Source organism: Poecilia mexicana, unplaced genomic scaffold, assembly GCF_051168715.1.
Source record: "Poecilia mexicana isolate PSO_F unplaced genomic scaffold, ASM5116871v1 scaffold_4, whole genome shotgun sequence".
NCBI lineage: Eukaryota > Metazoa > Chordata > Actinopteri > Cyprinodontiformes > Poeciliidae > Poecilia > Poecilia mexicana.
In genome coordinates this window covers 4,976,596-4,999,251 of record NW_028263373.1, presented here as the reverse complement: position 1 = coordinate 4,999,251, position 22,656 = coordinate 4,976,596, and the positions used below count along the sequence as shown (strand labels likewise).

Genomic DNA, 22,656 nt, shown 5'->3' with positions numbered 1-22,656 from the left:
GGATTCCTGCTCAGGAAAAGCCCATTAATCAACTATCAATTGAAATCAGCTGTGTTGATGCAGGGAAACACATAAAACATCCAGGACTAAAACATCCCTGTGGACCAGGGTTAGGAAACACTAATCTGGGAAGTTATTTTCTCAGGCTATGTCCACACAACAGGTCTTGATACTCGGTTCCAATTTTTGATACTCAGATTTTGTTGTTTATACTGTTTTGCGTAGTCGTTCATACTACTAATTAAGTATGACCTCAATCAGACGTCTGTGTAAATAATTCAGTTCATTTGTTACTGATTATGTACCACTGATAATCATATTGTTTCTGATGTTCCATCAAAGTACTATGACTTTGCATTCTTGTTATTATTTTGGTTTTGCTATAAATATATTTTTAAACTGTCCTGGCTTATCTTCTTTAAACATGGACCTGTATGAGATTTTCACAGTATAACTGGTTAAACATAATAATTTATTGGTAATTTTATTTTATACATATACTGTGACAACTGTGCGAAGCGCCTGTTAAACTAAGTAGCTGTTTTTAAGTGCTTATTCCTCAAGTTATTGTACCATTTTGCTCTTAAAGTACCATAACATTTTAAAAAGCTGATATTATCTAATTAGTCAGGATTTCTGACCTTTTAGCCAGCATACTGTCTGCTACCTTGAGCTAGTCAACTGTGGATTTAAAACAATGTAGCATGGGAAAAAAAAAAAAAAAACATGGGCGGTTGCTTTTGTACTCATACTGCAGTGTGACAAATCAATCTTAGTCTTAAACCTAATTTGTTTAAGCCAGAAGACTACTTGTAGAGATGCTGAAAATCCAGCTGAAATTTAGTCATTGAGATGTAATTTCTTTGGTAAATATACTTTTTAATTTAAACGTCTGATGCATGCTGCACATGCCAAGATTCTGAATTATTTTCATATCAAGATTTTTGTTTTAATCCTGTCTGTTGGAGCTCAGGCATGGAAAAGCCTCCAACAACTTTTGCTTTGATTTTCATTAAGTAAATGTGGACGTTGTTGGAGTTTTCCTTTTTTTTTAATTGTTGATCTTGAGGGAAAAGAGCCAACATCCACACACCTTCAGTATACCGACATGTTGCATGGCTGAACTTTTACCCTGTATTTTCCCTTAGAAAGTTCCGCAGCGTGGTTTCTTTGAATTTTGACCCCAATCATCTTGTGAACTTTCGTGGGATCTGCTCTGATTCTTCCTTTAAGGAAGCCATTCATCATTCATGCTGAGATAGCCATCAGTCCATTAAAGCTTCAAGGAAAACATTCAGGCATGAAACACTGTTTTCACATTTTGTTGCAAGAGAAACTGAGAGAGGATGAGTTCTCTTTCTTTTTTTTTGTCTTTTCTTTCAACTGTCAGCCAAAGCTTCCTGAAGCATCTTCAGACTAGAGTGCAGATTTGGTATCTCAGCCAAAGCTATGAATCTTTAATGACTGAATGGTTACTGCATAATATTTCCTCTCCCTCTCTGCTCTTGTGTTATCCGTCCAGGTTTTGATTTGCCGTAACTACATGGGAAACATGGACATGAATGAAATTGACCACTTCATGCCTATATTGATGAAGAGGGAGGAAGAGGCTGAGATGACACCGCTGGTCAGCCATGGCTCCTCACACTTCCTCTGGATCAAACACAGCAACCTTTACTGTATCCAATGCGAGTTTATTTCTGTGTGATGTTTTGTGTGGAAGGTGTCTTCACTGTGGATGTCTCAATTCACCAATGGGTGTAGTTTCTCATGAAGACTGACAATCCCACCTCAAAGTGTCAGCCCCTCCCTGTCAGTCATTTCTATTTATGATGCGGGTAAATTTTATCTTCCCAGAACAGAACCACAGGAGGCCCTGTGCTCCAGGTTTGTGTACCCAGCAGCTCCGGAGCTTCTCACTGTCTGTCTTTGCATATCTTGAATCAGAGTGAGCAAAGTGTGATTTACTGTGCAGAATATCCTCCCCTTTTCTACTCTGAGATTATACAGTCAGTCTTCCTAGAACATTATTAATTCAGCATCATATTGCAGTTGGGAGTAACTGCTATTCCCAGTGCATTGAATTACATCCTAGCTGTTCTTCAACCCTGGGTTATGTTCTTAATAATTGCTTTTGAATCAGATGCATTCTGGTGACTTTATATAATGTTGCATGTGCAATTTTTAACTTCTGTTCTTTTGCAAAGGATAAGTGAAAATAATTATTTTGGGTGCAACCTTTGGATGAAAAGTGATTTTTCTTAATAGCTTCTTCATAAGTGGTAGCAATGACAAAGAAGAATGCCAACGCTGCTCTGGTGTACTCCTTTCTCTACAGAATAGTTCAGGTGAGTCATGCTTTTAGTTCTTTAACTTTTACTTTAATACCAGTGAAGTCCTTTTAGTGCTGTGTCATCTGCCGGATTGGGGGTGGTCTTTCGGGACTTGGAAGCTCCTCCCCCTTTGGCAGCCAACTCCATATATCTGTGCATTCATCCCACAATGCATTGTGGATGTATGTTTTGTTTTAAGTGTGTCATCTTTGTCTTTACATTTGTTATCTCCATCTCCCTGCCCAAAGGTTCTCCCTGTTATTACTTTCCCTAATTATCTTTATCTTTTTATAATTGTTACAGCTTGTTCTTGTAAATTCAATTATGCAACAGGGGTAATTTGCTACCCTCTTGTAGGGAAAATCTGCTCCCACACAGCATGGCAACCTGACACACCATGTTCTTTATCTGAGCTGATGTAAATAACTCCAACTCGTTTTTCTTTTTGCAGGTATTTAAGGAGTATTTTAAGGAGCTGGAGGAGGAAAGTATCCGTGACAACTTTGTGACAGTGTATGAACTGATGGATGAAGTGATGGACTTTGGATTCCCCCAGACAACTGAGAGCAAGATCCTTCAAGAGTAAGAAAAGTGATGCACAATCTGTGACTCCACTAAAGTCCTTGGATTAACCTGTTCCTTTTAACTGAGGTGACATTTTAAATATAACGGATTGTGTTTGGAGTGATTCTAAGCCTTTCACCGATGGGTTTCTGCACAAAATCAGTCCACTGGGCTTCCGCTGACTTTATTTGACAAAAATAAAATCGGTGACTTCACCTAAAGTTTGTAAACAACAACCTTAGAGATTTATCTAAGTCTGTGGAGAAAAATAGTGAACACTTATTGACCAGATCAGTGCACTTTTTCATGACATATTAGCCTCCAGACCTGGCTCATTATTATGTTTTATCTTTTTTTTTTTTGCTTTTTCTTGATTCCTAAATTGTATGTGCCATGTAAAGTGAAATGATTTATCTTGAACACATTTTTACACAGTCACAGTGGCGTATGTACACTTTTGAGAGACGTGTAGCTTCTAGAGATTCACATCTTAGCTGGACAGTGATCACAAGTTTCCCTTTTTAAACTCTGATCAGTAATTGGCATGGGAATTGTGATCACCTTTTTTGCCTCTCGCTTTGCTATATTTACTATCCCCCATGTGGGTTCTAGTGGGGTTGAACCTCCAAAGCCTGTGCTGCCGCTTTGAAAATGTTTCAAAATTAATTGGCTTTTCTTTCTCCCAGGTAAGTTGGCATTCAAAGTGGTTCGGTGATTAAAGTTTTCTTAACCAATATGGTTTTTGTGGAAATTGAAGTCGTTTTCTGGTTTGGTGTCGAAATCATTTTGTGTTGAAGTTATTGTGGTGTTTCAGTTTTTGCACAAGATAACACACAAATGCATTCTGGAACCACATTTTCAGAATATCCCAACAGCAATTCACAGCAGGAAACAAAAGGGAAGGGTAACATAATTACCAGTCTTTATAACAAGGATTTGGCAATTATATCTAACAAATGTTTCCACAGAAATTATTTCCTTTAATTTAAACATGAGGCTGATAAGTTAATAAGGTTATATTTTTTAAGCCTCTAAAAGCAGTAACTGCAACACTTTGTTCTAATTTCCGATCTAATTACACATGTTCAAGTGACACTTGTATTTTCCATCAGGGATAAAGAGACTTTGAGATAACTCCTTTGTGGTATGATGCCAGGAAGCAGCAGAGAGGGAATTAGTGTAGCTAACGACTAGGCTTTGAGAGCCATCGGCCTAAACTGTAGTCATAGTAAAGTGCAGAACTTAACCAGTGAGGAAGGTGAGAAGCGCTTACGCTTTGTTCCTGCGCTTTTGGTTTTAGACAGAGTTGCTTTGTCTTCTATTCCCTTCTCAGAAAGGCATTTGTCTCCAGGATAAGACCCAACTTATGTTCTGTAACATGCAGCAACTCTCTGACATTGCCTCAGTTTGCACATTATCCTCACTGATTTTCATTAAAGAGTACAATTGTATAACTTAGCTGCTTATGTGTAACGACTTTTGCATGTAGCTTGATGTTCAGTCTCTTGAATATGTGTACTGTGTGTGTGTGTGTGTGTTGACTGAATGATGCTGATAATCACCCGTCTCCGATTGGCACTTACACACAATGGCACCGTCAGCTGAACACACTTAAGACTCTCAGACAGAAAAGCTCAGCTCCCCAACCCTCCATGGAGACAAACACTCTCTCATCCCTGCAGACCGTAGACACACACACACACTCTGATTGTGTCTGTCTCTGGGAGTTACTTCAGTTCTTTAACCTTTTTATGACCCAGCAGCAATAAGAACACTTACAATATTACACTGCATACCTGGCAAGAGTTATTGTGTAGGTGGGGAAGGAAAGAATAAGTTCCTCATGCATAAAAATATACCCATGAATCTAGAGTGGCTTGCAAAGTAGTCATGCTAAAATTATTTTCACATGTTTTGTTAGTCATAAGATTCAGGTTTTTCAACTGAGGTGATGTGATTGACAAAACACCATTGTACATAATTGTGAAACAGAAATAAATTGATAAATGGATTTCATATTTTTACAAATACAATCTAACCAATCCAGTATACATTTAATTGCTACCTCACAGAGTCCATTCTTGGTAGACATCTTTTTCTGGAATTAGTTCTGCAGTGAGTTTTAAGAGAAATGTCTCAACTTTGTCCATTCTTCTGTGCAAAATAGCTTAAACTCAATTGGATTGGACAAATAACATTTTAACACCCCATTCCCCCAAGTCTTGCCACATATTCCAGTTCACTACTGGAAGGTGAACCTTTTCACTACTGGAAGGTGAACCTTTTCACTACTGGAAGGTGAACCTTTCCACTACTGGAAGGTGAACCTTTTCACTACTGGAAGGTGAACCTTTCCACTACTGGAAGGTGAACCTTTCCACTACTGGAAGGTGAACCTTTTCACTACTGGAAGGTGAACCTTTTCACTACTGGAAGGTGAACCTTTCCACTACTGGAAGGTGAACCTTTTCACTACTGGAAGGTGAACCTTTTCACTACTGGAAGGTGAACCTTTCCACTACTGGAAGGTGAACCTTTTCACTACTGGAAGGTGAACCTTTCCACTACTGGAAGGTGAACCTTTTCACTACTGGAAGGTGAACCTTTTCACTACTGGAAGGTGAACCTTTTCACTACTGGAAGGTGAACCTTTTCACTACTGGAAGGTGAACCTTTTCACTACTGGAAGGTGAACCTTTGCACCAATCACAAGTTGTTGTTTTTTTTCCCCGTCCTTTAAGATTTTTTTTTTTTTTGGACTGGCTTGTACTTAGTTCAGTCCATTATCCCATCAACTCTGATCAGCTTTCTGCTGCCATCATCATGTTTCACAGTGGAGTTGTAATGTTCAGGTTGATGAGCAGCATTAGTTTCCTACCTCACACTGTAGCCTTCATGTAGGCCAAAAAGTTCAGTTTTAATCTCGTCGTCATCTTCCTTCACGCTTGCTGTGTCTCCTGCATGGCTTGTGACAAACTAGAAACAGAACCTCTTAAAGCTTTATTTAAATAAATGTTATTGTGATTCTTGCATTAAGAACATATTAAAAGATTGTGAAACTTGTATTTGCAACAGATTTGCCAGATGATCTTCTCTTGTTAGTAAACTTGCTGGCCAATCAGTTTGTGGAAGGTGTGCATTTGTGCCAAATTGGTTTTATTTTCAGCAAAACTTAAGTTATTTTCAGAACTTGTTTTATTTCAAAACATCTGCTTTAAGCTTCTCCATAAAGCAGAACACAGATGGAACCTAATCTGTCTGCTTTGCTTGTTGGTCTTAATGATACTGTTTGTTCTCTAAGTCAAGGGGTATTGATGCTTTTATGAGACACTGCATGTAAGAAATTTAGTTTTATTTCTGTATTTTATGCCTATTTGACCTTGAAGGGTTAAAAAATTTTCGTGTTTCTCCTATTGTTATGCTAATCTGTCAGCTTAGTGCCAGGCGCTCTTCCAGATCCCTTCATTAGCATTTCTGAGGAGAATCAGGGCAAAATAGAAAAACATCAAAACAATTCAACATCGACCCAAACCTCATATGTCAAATTCTTTCATCTCTATCAGACTTTCTTGCATATGAGCAGGCATTTCTGAAGTGTGAGGAATTGGGACAGAAAACAAGGGAAAATCTCCTGCCTTAATCTGTCAATCAGTCCTAAACTTATTTGTTTTTTGTCATTTTTGCTGTTGACATTTAAACAAAACTGCACATTTGAAGTGAAAACAAGGCCTTCCACTTACCATTTGTATTTCCTCCTTAATCAGCAGAATTTGTCTTCATAGTTCATGACACTGGTAGCATGCTAAAAAGGTTTGTCGATTTAGAGCAGCTGCAGTTGATGATTTTATTATATCTGTAGTTTAAAAGTCAGCAAAGAACAATCATTAAAATTAGCTTTTGAATTTGGCTCCACATGCCTCTTCAACTGGTTGCTGCTCATTGTTCAGCCTGTCCGGCTGCAGCTTTATTGTTTCTGTTACTCTCTCACTGTTCTGAGCAGCATTGTGTAGATGAAAGGCAGCCAAACAGATGTTTCCTTCAGACCTTAGTGGAAATCAAAACAGAGCTATAAATGAACACAGTCCTGAAACTACATAAATCAAACCCATAAAGGGCTTTTCTTCAACCCTGTACCTGTACTTACTCTAAATACATTCAAATAATAATAAAAAAATCTTAATGTCGATCAATTCATAATGAAAGTAGGTGAGTGCTTCCTTTAAGACTTAAAATCATCTAGAGGGGTAAAGGTAGCGAAAGAGAGGATTTATGCACGTGGCTTTTTATCTGCTGAATATGCAAAACACCAATAAAGCTCTACTGAATTTAAACCTTTACAAGTGAAAAGTTTGCTCCCTATTTAATTTGCTTTAACACCTTAACTAGATGTTAAATGGTAAATATGAAAAAAGTTACAATCTGATTCTCAAGAGAAGTCGCAAGAAAAAACATTTCAGTCAACAAAGGAAAGGTGAAACTGAAAAATAAAACTTTGGAAATTACATCTGCAGTGCCCAAATGTAATTGTTTCTTAATATGGGATCTCCAACTGATCACTTTGCATGTGTAGGTAACATACATAAAAATGTTGCTCAGCTCAGGAAGACCTGATCTTACAGGGATTTTTTTCTTTCCTTTTTTTTTTTTTTTTAACCTGATCTGCTCCTGAAGCAGATTCAGTATCCAGCAAAAGTTACCATGGTGATTCATCTCAGAAATAAGTGAACCAGTCAGAGTTTTGTGACACTAAAAACCCAGAGTTGAACTTGGAGATACCTCTCTAAGCTACTAATCTTGCTTTGTAGTGCGTGCCTTATGGCTGATCACAGAGGGAGGAGAGGATAGAAGACTGCAGCAGCAGCTGCCATTTTGGATCACTTTCTGACTTGGTGCTTGAAATTAATGGAGTTTATTTAAAGGAGATCAAAGCGTGAGGCTGCACAACATCTGAATCGAATCCTTTTGTGAATATTAGCCAAGTACTCTATGTAAGTTCAAGTGCAGGTCAGCAGCACCAGTTCAGATTGGTTCTAATGAGCAACTTAAGTACAGTTTGTTTTATACAACGTCTCTCACGCTTCAGTAAAGACATGCTGTTTGTATAAACTGCCATTAAGAGTAAATACAACGATTTATTACTCAGTCCCTTGTTTTGAGTATTTAATTTCTTCTACATTTGCTTTTTCTTTCACTTAAATTGTATTATTAATGTATTTTAGCAGAGCATTTAAATTAAAGTACAGCAGTAGAAACAGCATCAGCTTTATTGGCCAAGATTGTGCACAAACAAGGAAAGTAACTTCAATTTCCAAGCGCCTACTTACACTCTACAAAAATGACAACAGAAATGACATATATTAAAGGGGAAATTAAATAAGGATAAAGGAACAATATGTAGATGCCTTTGCAGTCATTTCTTTATGAAGAAGAAAAGACCATGATTGGTGTAACATTGTGCAAATATGCTTTTTTTTTTCTTTTTTCGATGCACAGTTAAGTAGCTGATTATTCTATTCAAAATGTTCATCATATAGAATTCCTGGAAAAGAAACGGTTTCTGTGACGGCTGGGCATTGAAAATGGCATTCTGTAGCCCTGACCAGAAAGTAACACCTTAAACAGTTTGTGACCAGGATGTGTGGGGTCTGCAGAGATGCTAACAGGCGATGCTTTCATTTATGCAGCCTTTGTGTCAAATTTTGACTGATTTATCTGAGACCAGACAACACCAGTAATAACAGATAAAACTAAACAGGTGTTTCTTATGGGACTAGTTATTTTACAGACACCTTTGTATAACTAAATAAAAAATGGGCACTTCTACTACCCTATATAGTGTTGGATTTAAAAACAAAGTTCACGTCAATTATTGCACAAATGCCCATGTGGTGCATTTATGGCTTGTTTTCTTCCATTGTTTACTCTTTATCGCTCATTTCTTTTTGAGTTTCATGCTGCCACGGTGTGTTTAATTTGACATCGTTAGAGAATTTAAATTGCATGAGGAGTCAAATTGAGTCCTTAATGTTCTGGTACTATTGCTTTGGGACTTCAGCCATGATCCACAAGTGGAGAAAACATGCAGCAGTGGAGTGCCTCCCCAGGAGCTGCCTGCTGAGAAAAATTACTGAAATTTTTAATTTATGACTAATTTTTGAGATCAAAAGAAGACAGAACATCTTAAGCATCGCATGCCTCACTTGTCATGGTTAAATGTAGTGCTTATGGTTCAACAGTGAAGAAAGAGACTGGGCAACAATAGCCTCTATGGGAGACTTGTAATCCAACAACTGCTGCTAACAGTAACAATCATGAAGGCCTGTCGAATAAAAACTTTTTGATTGTCAAGACTTTGGAAAATATTCTGTTGACCGATGAGAGGGTCACTCTTTTTGGAAATTTGGCATCCCATTGCACCTGCCATTAAACAAACCGTTCAGAAAAAGAACATCATACCCACAGCTATAATGGTGATTGTATGATGGTCTGGGGTGACTTTACTGCTTTTAGACCTTGGCAGCTTGTTGTAATTAATGGAACAATTAACTTTGCTCTCAAACCAGAAAATGCAGGAAGGGAATGGTTGTGCATAAGCTTCTGTCCGTAAGTTTATGCAAACTTGGTGAAGCACAGCTGCAAGTCCATTTCTGAATGACTCACAAAAGCAAAAAGGGGGTTTTGAATGGTCTAATCAAAGTCTGGACATAGATGCAACAAACACTTAAGTTTACCAGATAATTGTCTTTTTCACGTTGGATCAGATTGGTTTGTACAGGTCTCCCCCTTCTCATGCCACGCCTGCTTGATCTGCATTTAAACAATTTATCTTTGTCTGATATTTTTATGTGAAGCATTTTGTATGGAAAACTTGAAGACATTTCTTACTTCACTCTGTGGGATAATCAGAAGTTTCACAGGCTTATAAATATATTTCACAGTTTAAAACTAACATTTTAATGTGTTTGACCCTCACTTAGCAGTGCATAATATTCCAGAAATAGAAAATGACAAACTCTGCCCTGCAGAGGAAATGAGGCCAGTAAGAAGTACACAGTGGTGTGCAGGTGTTACTGTTACATCAGGTCTGGTCACTTGTTGTTTATCTAACTGCAGCTGCTTTTTTATTCTCATGACATGTCATTAGTTGTCTCTGGAGTAACAGAGGACCTCTAAAATAAATTAGCTCACTTAGGGATGATGTAATCCCTTGTGCAGTTGTTTTGCATATTACTAGATCCTTCTTAAAGAAGAATTATTTCTAATTAATAATTTATTTACCTTTTGTTGCAGTCAATAAAGAATTTGAACAGAACATTCTGCACATTCACTTGACACTGAACTTTATGAAGGCTTTAAAAATTCTAAATCATTATTGAGAGTACTTAAGAATTAAAAACTATGTGAAAGATCTGTTGATGGTACGCAATAAAGAAGTTTTTTTGTCCCAGAGTTAAAACTGAGAGATATTCTGTGACATGTCTCTTTACCTGTTGAACGTAGCCCATATTATGGTGTGTGTTCATGGTGAATGTAAAACAGAGACAACTGGGGTTTTGAGGGACTTCCCTGTTTGTGCTTTTGAAACTGAAACGGGAGTGAAGTAAAATACGATACAACAATTAAAACTACTTAAAATAAAACTGCAGTGGAGAATATTTCAGGAACTGAGTGAGAAGCAAAACAAAACCGGGAACTGAAGGCCAACGCTGGTGGCTAAACATTTACCTCTGAAGTTGCAATGTGGATCTGGTAATAACATGAAACCCAGCTTAACCGAGTTTTTAGTTTCACGTCAGAAACCCAGATATGCTGATAGTTGTGCTTGTCAACAAGCAAACCCCTGTTGGCAATATATGTTAATAAAACTGACAGTTAATGTGGGTGAAAATTTGAAAAAGACCTTCTGGTGATGCAAGCAGAATCAGTCGGTACCAGATCGAGTTGTGTCAATCCCCTGATCATTTGACACCAGTCCGTTGAGTTGCAGCTCATTGACTTACCTCTAAAAATGTGCCAAATGAGGTTTTCTTTTTGTTTATGTGAGGATTTAATCTGTACATGTCTTCATACACAAGGTGTTCAAGCATGTCTTTGTGCCTTAGTACTGTCGACTCATCTTTAGTTCAGCTCGTTTACTTTGGCAATATTTTATAGTCAAACACATGCATACCATTAAAATGGATTTATGTAAATCTCTCTTTTCCAATTACGAGCATGAATAGAGTTCCTACTAAATAAATACAAATACTCCTTTAATTTGTTTGCTCCACAGTAGCTCATTTATTATCACCTAGAAAAACATTCTTTATGAGACAGAGTGCCGACCATTTAAGCTCACCATTTTGTTATTTTTTTTCCCCCTGCAGATTGAAGTCTTTAGTAAATTATAATTCATGACTGAATTACTGGCATTTGTCTTTGTTCTCAAAAGATAGAATATCATATTCTGCCTAAACCCCCTTAATGAGGACTTTTAGCATTACTTTTTTGCTGTGACACATTTTCTTTTACAGCTTTTCAGGTGTCAGGCTCTGCAGGATTACTGAGTGACATTGGTCACAGCAGGAGCTCTTTTAATATCTTCTCTCTGTTTTTTGTCTCTGTCAGGTACATTACCCAGCAGGGGCATAAGCTGGAGGTTGGGGCACCTCGACCACCTGCCACTGTCACCAATGCTGTGTCATGGCGGTCAGAGGGCATCAAGTACAGGAAGAATGAAGTCTTCATGGATGTCATAGAGTCTGTAAATCTTCTGGTGAGACCATTTCTTACTTTGATAAAAATCCTTAATGTGAAAAAGTCTTCTAACATAAGTATTTAATTACATATTTTATGCTTTCAAACAGTGTAAAAAGAAGCTATTGGCTTAATTTTTATGTTTTTTCCACTCATTTCCTGAACACTTTTATGAATATAAAAAAAGGGGCGTTATTGTACGGATAAGAGCGCATTAGAGTTGAAATCTGTCAAATCTCTGGCCTGTTGGTTATTCTGTCTTTCAAATATTCACCCATTTATTCACCATGTTTGATTGCAATGTTGTCTTTGTTATTGTTCTGACTGTATTTCCAGGATTAAAAGGACCTTTGAAATACAGAAAACATGTTGAATTTTTTTATCTTTTTTTTTTTTTGTTTAACTTCAGAAAAATGTTTTAAAATTACAAGCCTTTTGTAATAGACAGTAGTCATAGTCTGCAGTGAAATGCTGTATTTCATGTATGGCAGAAACACTGGCAGTTTTGTACTAGTTGAGATGAAACTAATGAGGAAGTATCTTTGATACTGTCTCCTATATGAGCAGGAACTACATGAAACATAAAATTAGATTATCATGATTTGTCATCTAATGTCTTTCCTCCTAATTTTTTTTAACCTTTTGCCTACAAAATGTTTAATTTTGTACACCATTTATGACCTCAATAAATAAATGAAATGTGCGTACTGTGGGGATAAAAGTAGCATTTATTGATGTAAAATGATATTTTTTGTTCTGTTTATAGGTGAGCGCCAACGGCAGCGTCCTGCGCAGTGAAATAGTGGGCAGCATCAAGCTAAAAGTCGTCCTTTCCGGAATGCCTGAACTCAGACTGGGACTCAATGACAAAGTGTTGTTTGAGCTCACCGGCAGTAAGTACCATTAAGGTTAAGTGCTCAGAGCCCTTTGTGTCTCTAAAAACATTTAACAGTAGTGGCCTAAAACAAAATGGCACATCGTTTTAATATTCAGTCAGAATGAAAGTAGGAAGTTCATGTGCTTTGACAGTTGAAGTAGTTTTGTGCTTTGTAACAGTTGTGTAGTGATGGATTGTGTGAATGTTCATGTACAGTGAGCTTCACTTCTGGAGGCTAGCCAGGTGTCAAACGGTAGTAAAGAAGCCATTTCTCTCCAAGAAAAACATTTCAGAATAGACATGAAGCACAAATGACTGAAAACAGTCGTGAGCAAATAATGGGATGAGAACATTTCTCAAAAGCTACTTTCCCCGAATGATCCACTCACACTTTGATGATGAACATTTTCTTTATTTATATTTATTTTTTTCACATTGACAGGATGGTGAGGAAGCTCCTCTGTTTCTAATCTCATTAAGAATCTATTTTCAATCTTCATTCAGAAGTCAGTCAGAATTTGGCCCAGAAGATCATCTTCAGTTTGGAACCCTTTAAAACAAACCAAAAAAAAAAAAAAAAAAAAAAAAAAAAACCTTGTGTATACCTCTGAAACAAGCTGATCTGTTAGGCTTAACATTTTGAACCACACCTGATTCTTGTATCATCATAGCATTTTGAGTTTTATTTACGTGACCAGCTGTAGCTTTTCTCTTTAACCAAATGTTAAGACTGAACGTTGTATGTAGAATGTAGTACTTTTTTTTTTCTTTAAATCGGCTATTACTTGAATATCTCCCATTTGGTGTCATATCATGTTTATAATTTGGTTATAAAAGATTAATATGGAGTACTAAGTAAGAATTGTATAAAGTTACACATCATTTTTAATATTGCTTCTCGACATTTAAAAATTCATAAGATGTTTGACACTGAATAAACACTGCCAGGCTGTGTTGTTAGTGACAGGAAGGAATTTACTAATTAAAATATGTAATTGCTTACATAATTGCTTTGTAGGTGTACTTTGGAATGCAAAATATATGCAAGTTAATAATGACAGAGACCAACTCGCACTCACCTTGAACCCACCTTCACTCCCAGCGTCCTTTTTCTGTTGTAATCCCATGCGTTGCTTTTCTTTTCCATCTACCCCCCTCGTCTCTGCCAAGAAATTTCTACCTTCATTGTTTCCCACAGCTACATCTTTCCTCCCCAATTCCCTGAGCATCCTCCTCTTCCTCGCCTCCGTAGCCTACATTTCTTCAGCACGCCCTTCTGCTTCTCACCAAGGAGGGAAGGCTCCGTCTCTGTCTAGCCTCTTTGCCACAGAGTTAATCCTCACCTCGGGCGGCAGCCCTGCAGATGAAAGGTGAGGGTTTGTGGCTATCTGACGTCTCTGTGGAATGTCTGCAGTCCACAACACCCACCGCTCCCTCCACCCCCTGCTGCGTCTTGCAATGTAGCAAATAACATATCGCCTTAGAAACGCTGATCAGGAATAATGATCAAACACTCTGGGAGATATCATGCAGACTCTCCATGAATATTAATAGAATCATCAGTCTCACTTATCGTTTGCACTCGGACGTGTTTTTGTTTTTCACACACACACACACACACACACACACACACACACACACACACACACACAGATATATATATATATATATATATATATATATATTCCATTTCTAAATATTCTCTTTAAATTATCTGTGCTTTTTTTGCATTCCGACTCGTTAGACATGGGAGTGAGTGTATAAATCATTAATTGCTGCCCTCTACTGGCCAAAGCCCAGAAATGCTACAACACAGAACTTAAGATAAGGAAATAATTTTTTTTAATTGTCAATGTTCCATTTCACTCATTCATTCATTGTTTAAATCATATATTAATTAAGTCTAATTCTTTAATTATTTTTCCAGCAAAGACCTGGTTGAGATTTACTCCTGAAACAGCATAACGGGTCAAAAATGAGATATTTTCTATATTAACAGTGTTCCAAATGTAGCTTAAATACACTCGGTAAAAAGTGAGTGACAGGAGTGCTGTGTGGCGCAGGGGTTAAGCACAACCCACATATGAAGGCCTTAGTCCTCGATGCCGCTGTAGCAGGTTCAATTCCCAGCCTGGCGACCTTTGCCCTTTGCTGCATGTCTTCCCACTTCCTTGTCAATTCACTATCAAAACGCCATTAGAACCAATAAAACCTTTTTAAAAAAGTGAGTGACAGAATACTTGATAACTCTTTAACAGAAGTCAGCAAAATCATTTACTTTGAGATTAGCATGTTTTGTTAATGAACATTGTTAGCTCAAACACTTTGTTGAGGATGTTGAATTTTTAATATGAAAGAAGGTCTAGTACAGTTTTATAAATGCAGATATGCCAGTAGTTCAGTCTTTTTACCAACATATTAGAACATCTGACATAGAAAGACAACATGAATGTATCAGCTGCATCAAGGGGCCTTCGTTTACATTAAATCTCGTTGAGTGCAATGACATACAGAATATTAAAGAAGTACTGAACCATTCCCCAGTCTTGTAAGCAAATACAATTCTTAAGGTGCAATTGAGATTAAATTCTTACCAGGTGTCTGTAACAAACCATCTAATCCACACATGGAGAGAAATCAAACCTTGGATCTCCATAAATTAAGTTATTTGTCATAAAATGGAATGGCAAAGGAGACAAGGTATTGAACAAATGAAGAAAGGGGTGCAAAGAGGCCTGCAAAGTCTTTCAGTAATTAAAAAGTAAATCGGCCACTTAGTGTGACTTAATAGCTTCTGCTTCAGTCTCAACTGATTGACTATGAAAAGGTGTCTCATTATGAAGGTGTCTCACAAGAAACATGTAATAATGGCAAAACCAATGAGCTGCCTCAAGATTATCCCAACGTTGGTGAAAAACATACTGATGGCTACAGGGGAATTCAAAGCTGTGCCTATATGACATTTTAAAAATGACTTGTTTAAATAATTTTACAAATGAAAAGTGAAAACACATTGTTCACAATCAATAAGTACAAGACCTGCAGAAGAAAATTCATATTCTTGTCGTGAAAACGGTCACTTCCACAGCTCAGACAAATGCAAGATGGATGGAAGCTCGACCAAATGTCAATGCAAACAGGTTTCCTGTGAAAGGCAGACCCGATTATGTTCCAACTGTCTACTTCTGTGCACTAAGAGCATGGAAACAGGTGTGCGTGGCCTTAAGGTGGACCACAAGGGACTTGACTGCTTCGGCGATCCCCCGCTGACACAAAAACACACATTTATCTTGTCTTCTGGCCCCTAAGGTATGGGCAATGACAAGCAATGAAGAGCGTTCCATATGACCTTACCTTTCTCTGATGGTGATGATGCATGGAAGGTATGGTATGTGTTGCTTACTTTAAAAAAAAAAACAAGGACAGAAGCATTTTCAAAGGGCTTCCCTGCATTTCCTAACTAAAAGAGCTGTAGTTAGTTTAGCCCTGACCTCATCCAGTCCCGACTTCAGGGAATGTCACACACATACAAGCGCACAAACACCCACACAAACCGAAATCAATAGAGAAACAGGCAATTTTCTCACATCTGCTGAGACAGGCGATGCATAAACCTTTGCACGTACGCCGACTCAAGAGGACAATGAAGAAGGTAGCTGCATACGAAAATATGCACACATGCTCATACGCTTTCTCTCAGGCAGCCCTAAGTGCTGGTCCAGGGTTGCATTCAGAGCAGGTAAGGCAGGTTTTGGCTGACTGTTCAATGGGAGGATTTAGCCAAGGGCCCACAGACCCACAGTCATTACAGTCTTTTTCCACAACTCAGCAGGCTCTATTAACCACAGTGGATGGGAGCGCTAGGCTTTCTGCTTCAGACTACAGATACAGACTTTTAAGAGGTTGAGTTTTACATTTGACAGACTCACACTTCTCCACTGCCTGTGGGAAGAATATTTAGTGGATTTTTTTTAGTTCAATCACATCAAAGTTTTGCCACAAAGTTTTAAACATTTTAAAACTAATAATATGGGAAGATAATGCAAATGGTTAATCAGCTCTCGACAACCATTTCCTGCTTAAATTTATTTACAGGGTTTATACAGGTGCTAGAAATCATGTTGGAAAACCTCTGGTAGGTGTTTTTAAGTGGAATGTCCTGGATTTCTGTATAAAGACCTTGAAAGAGATTGGTATTCTATTTGCAGAGATTTTGTAATAAAGTCCAATCTAACATCTGATACAAAATCTGAATTTGGAAAATGTTTACATTTTAACAGATATTTTCATACACCTAATAAAACAAACATATTTTCTTTTTCACTCTGAACTTTGCTTGTTTTATGTTTGTTGGATTTACCAAAATTATTCATATTTGCTAAATGCCAGATAACATAGTAAGGACTTTTAAAATTTTATTTTTCAATATTTATTATTCCAAATGACTTAATGACTTGTTGATCTGTCTTACTGAATTAAAAATTGTCTTATTTTTTATACATTAAACCAGGGGTGTCAAACTCAATTTCACCGAGGGCCACTTCAGCATATTGGCCCCCCTCAACGGGCCACATTGACGGTACAAATCAGGAGTGCATCCCTGCTAAAACACCCCAGACAAAAGGTTGACTTCCCTCATTCAGCTCTGTAGAGGCTTATAATGAGTCAATGGTCCAGGTGTGTTAGAGAAGGAATCCATCTAAAGTTGCAGATGGTAGCTCTGGAAAACTAGACTTGGGCACCCCTAGCATAAATGTATACAAATACAATGTTAAAAATAAATTAAACACCAACCTCATATTGTTAAATAACTGATTTTATGTATTGAAGTTTTAAATATTACATTTGAGTTTCCATGGATGTAAAATTACTGCTCAGTTTAAAAATTACAATATTTAAATCAGTGTTTAAAGGTAAGCAAACAAATAATAAAAACAAGTCACATGGGCAGACATTATAGACTTTACGCAAAGATTTAGTCTCAGAGGCAACTGAAACCAATTAATTAAAAAAATCCTTTCTGATTATCATCTCATGGTCTCTGAACTAAATGCGTCTTTCTGACCGGGAGCTGACAGCGTGTTGAAGATTATGGACCAGACGCTTTGGAGCGTCTGGTTAGGAAGCGCATTACAAACCTTGACCAGAGAAAACTAAAGAGAATGTAACGTTGTGTTAATCCATTTGAGGAGCCGGTAGTTTATCTTGAGGAAATAAATGACGATCCAAAAGTTAATTAGACTGTAACATGCGCATTCCGCTGCTCAACCACTGCGGACGCAGCTCCGCCGCTGCGAAGACTTAGAAACCGCTGGGAGTAACTCATTCAGTGGATTTAACAAATGGAGCCTTCTTGGTGCACGTTACAAAGGAGAGCGGCGCTCTGGAGGAGCTGCAGACGTAACATCTGTCCGTTTCGGAGAAGCGAAACCACAAAAACAAAAAAATTAAATAAATAAATTAATTAAATAAATAAATAAATAAATAAAAAATCCTGGTAAAAGGGCACACCGGACCGCACAGGGTAAAACACCCACAGAGTTCAGTTGATCTGTTTGGATCAGACAGATCCAACTGACGGATGAATTAGCGCAGATTTTTCTGCAGATGGGAACCAGGAGGAAGTGCGTTCAGACCCCAGCGGGTGAAGTGATGCTAATTTAAGTGAAGTCGTTTAATTTAATTTATTAAAAGTTATTGGGGTGGTTTTTGTCACTACGAGAAAAACGAAGATACATTTATCTGCTTAATTTGTGATGGGATCTGGACTCACGGTGAATATTAACTAAACCGCATAAAATGCGACTAAATAGCCGATGTTAATATGATTGTAATTTCACGGATAAAATAGTACATGACCGATTTTTTTTAATGTTGTCGGTCAAGATAACGTCTAGCGCGACCTGCCGCCCTGACACCAACTCACACACATCAAAGAAGCCTACATTGAAGTCGATTGGCAAATGAACCATCACGAAAGAGGAAGGGTCTTGTTGTCTCACTGCACCCCAAGAGATGCAAAACCGTTTCTGTCTGGTTTTGAACCAGAGACCTTTTGCGTGTAAAGCAAACATGATAACCACTACACTACAGGAATTGCACTTCTCTGCTTTGTTTCAGTTTGAGGTTCCAAAGTTGATGATGTGATGAAACGCATGAAAATTTCAACTGAGGCTTGCACTCATATGCCTGGATTCAGAGTACAGACCATGACACCACAGAGCCCTTGTTGACCTTTAGTAAACACCTGTGATGATTAGAATATACTAAAACTGTTTCTGTCTGGTTTCGAACCAGAGACCTTTTGCGTGTAAAGGAAACATGATAACCACTACACTACAGGAACTCATGATCTTTGTGGTGTTCCTGGTAGATGATCCAAATTTTGTTAGAGACTCGGGTCAACAAATACTTATACCACAGATCATCTCAGAGAGCACAGTAACTTGGTGAACAAACTGTCAAACTTATAATTGTGCTTAATTTCACATTACAGTCCATAAACTAAGCCTGGGATCAAAAAAATGTATTGAAGATGTCATTAGCAGAGACAAATGGTTCTACAGAGACTTGGCTAAATGGCCATAAAATAAAATCAATGCTTACAAATAAAAAAATGGTTCCAAAATAAAATTAACACATTAAAATAAAAATATCTCTGAAATACAATCAACACTTTAAAATTAAAAATAATAGCAACACTTCAAAATACAAAATCTCTGGAAAATAAATAAGCACTTTTATCAAATCTTCATTGTGGTAAGATCATGTAAGTTCTTCTTAAATCCATGGAAACTCAACAGTTTCTAAGGTAGGTTAGCTCAGCAGATTAGAGCACGGTGCTGGCAATGCTGAGGTCAGTGGTTCAATACCCATACTGGTTAATTCATACCTAAGGTCTTACAATCAACACTTCAAAATAAATGAGGGTTCAGAAATAAAAAAATGGTTCAAAAATAAAATCAACACTCTAAAATAAAAAAGGGTTCAAAAATAAAATCAACACTTCCAAATAAAGGGTTCAGAAATTAAATCAACACTTTACAATAAAAATGGTTCAAAAATAAAATCAACATGTCCAAATAAAAAAGGGGTCAAATATAAAATCAACATGTCCAAATAAAAAAGGGGTCAAAAATAAAATCAACACTCTAAAATAAAAAAGGGTTCAAAAATAAAATCAACACTTCCAAATAAAGGGTTCAGAAATTAAATCAACACTTTACAATAAAAATGGTTCAAAAATAAAATCAACATGTCCAAATAAAAAAGGGGTCAAATATAAAATCAACATGTCCAAATAAAAAAGGGGTCAAAAATAAAATCAACACTTCCAAATAAAAAAGGGTTCATAAATTAAATCAACACTTTACAATAAAAAAATGGTTCAAAAATAAAATCAACACTTTAAAATAAAAAAAATGGTTCAAAAATAAAATCAAAAAATGGTGATTGGACAATATTTATTTTCCTGGTAGTCAATATAAGAGAGATGTCATTAGCATAAACAAATGGTTCTACAGAGTCTTGGCTAAATGGCTAAAAAATAAAATCAACACTTACAAATAGAAGCGCATTACAAACCTTTGGTTGAAATGGTCGTTAAATTTAAGTCTCCATTCCAGACCAGAGAAAACTAAAGAGAATGCAATGTTGTGTTAATCTATTGAGGAGCCAGTAGTTTATCTTGAGGAAATAAATGACGATGCAAAAGTTAATTAGACTGTAACATGCGCATTCCGCTGCTCAACCCCTCCAACTCACACACATCTTCATTCACAGTCTTACTTGTAAATCGATTTTTCTTTTCTTGGACGTTTTGATGTTAGCTTGTCGATGTCTCAGTTTCATTCGCTGGGAAAATCAATAAGCAGCTTGAGGTGACTCTGCTGCTCTCTTGTGGCAAGAAGCTGTAATGTTGGCTGGTAACAATCGGAAAGCATTGTGGGAGATGTAGTTTGTAGTCAATTCGTGCTCAAAACCTATTTTAAGTCAATCATTGGCCTATAAAATGCTGTGTGGCCCACGGGCCTTGAGTTTGACACATGTGCATTACGCCATAGAACTGCCAATTGGTAATTGAAGTAAAGTAGCTTCGATTTCAAAGAAGCCTACATTGGAATCGATTGGCAAATGAACCATCACAAAAGAGGAAGGCTCTTGTTATCTCACTGCACCCCAAGAGATGCAAGACCTACAAAAAACACTTCTGTCTGGTTTCAAACCAGAGACCTATTGCGTGTAAAGCAAACATGATAACCACTACACTACAGGAACTGCACTTGTCTGCTTTGTTTCAGTTTGAGGTTCCAAAGTTGATGATGTGAGATGCAACACATGAAAATTTCAACTGAGTTTTGTACTCAGATACCTGGATTCAGAGTACAGACCATGACACCACAGAGCCCTTGTTGACCTTTAGTAAACAACTCTGATGATTAGAACATACTAGAACTGTTTCTGTCTGGTTTCGAACCAGAGACCTTTTGCGTGTAAAGGAAATGTGATAACCACTACACTACAGGAACTCATGATCTTTGTGGTGTTCCTGGTAGATGATCCAAATTTTGTTAGACTCGGGTCAACAATGGGCATGGAACAATGTCAAATACTTATACCACAGATCCTCTCAGAGAGCACAGTAACTTGGTGAACAAACTGTCAAACTTATAATTGTGCTTAATTTCACATTACAGTCCATAAACTAAGCCTGGGATCAAAAAATTGTATTGAAGATGTCATTAGCAGAGACAAATGGTTCTACAGAGACTTGGCTAAATGGCCATAAAATAAAATCAATGCTTACAAATAAAAAAATGGTTCAAAAATAAAATTAACACATTAAAATAAAAATATCTCTGAAATACAATCAACACTTTAAAATTAAAAATGGTTCAAAAATAATATCAACACTTCAAAATAAATAATGGTTCAAAAATACAATCAACATTTCAAAATACAAAATCTCTGGAAAATAAAATATTATGTAAGTTGTTTTGAAAACACTAGAATATAAACACTTTTATCAAATCTTCAATGTGGTAAGATCATGTAAGTTCTTCTTAAATCCATGGAAACACAACAGTTTGTAAGATAGGTTAGCTCAGCAGGTTAGAGCACCATGCTGGTAACACTGAGGTCAGTGGTTCAATACCCATACTGGTCAATTCATGCCTAAGGTCTTTCAGACAATCAATACTTCAAAATAAATGAGGGTTCAGAAATAAAATCAACATTTCCAAATAAAAAAATGGTTCAAAAATAAAATCAAAAAATGGTGATTGGACAATATTTTTTTCCTGGTAGTCAATATAAGAGAGATGTCATTAGCAGAGACAAATGGTTCTACAGAGTCTTGGCTAAATGGCAAAAAAATAAAATCAATACTTACAAATAAAAAATGGTTAGAAAGTGCATTACAAAGCTTTGGTTGAAATGGCCGTTAAATTTAAGTCTCCATTCCAGACCAGAGAAAACTAAAGAGAATGCAATGTTGTGTTAATCTATTTGAGGAGCCGGTAGTTTATCTTGAGGAAATAAATGACGATGCAAAAGTTAATTAGACTGTAACATGCCATTCCGCTGCTCAACCACTCCAACTCACACACATCTTCATTCACAGTCTTACTTGTAAATCGATTTTTCTTTTCTTGGACGTTTTGATGTTAGCTTGTCGATGTCTCAGTTTTATTCGCTGGGAAAATCAAGAAGCAGCTTGAGGTGACTCTGCTGCTCTCTAGTGGCGAGAAGCCATAATGTTTGCTGGTAACAATCAGAATGCATTGTGGGAGATGTAGTTTGTAGTCAATTTGTGCTCAAAACCTATTTTAAGTCAATCATCGGCCTATAAAATGCTGGGGCGGGCCACAAAATAATGACATGGTGGGCCACATGTGGCCCGCGGGCCTTGAGTTTGACACATGTGCATTAAACAGTGTTTTTTTTAAATTGGAAGGATTTTTTATTATTATTATTTTGTTTTCTGACCAGTCAGGTGGGTGGGTCAGAGAGATATTTCAAAACCTAGAATTTTGTTATATTTTAGTTTATGTTTTCCCTGCTGTAGGCTGTAGAATATTATTAAGACATGATTAATAGCAGTAATTAATGATCATACAGCAGTGAATTGAGGCTCTCTTTAGTTCA

The 22,656-nt window shown here is 37.1% G+C and overlaps 1 protein-coding gene across 1 annotated transcript in view; it reads left to right on the top strand.

The window, feature by feature from the left end:
- Positions 1 to 22,656, top strand: part of ap1m3 (adaptor related protein complex 1 subunit mu 3) — a 39,948-nt gene that overhangs the window by 6,955 nt on the left and 10,337 nt on the right. Inside the window, exons 2-6 of the mRNA XM_088004842.1 lie at positions 1,523 to 1,679; positions 2,281 to 2,348; positions 2,785 to 2,915; positions 11,505 to 11,652; positions 12,400 to 12,526. Coding sequence (XP_087860968.1) covers positions 1,523 to 1,679; positions 2,281 to 2,348; positions 2,785 to 2,915; positions 11,505 to 11,652; positions 12,400 to 12,526 — 631 coding nt within the window. The remainder of the gene's footprint in view (positions 1 to 1,522; positions 1,680 to 2,280; positions 2,349 to 2,784; positions 2,916 to 11,504; positions 11,653 to 12,399; positions 12,527 to 22,656) is intronic.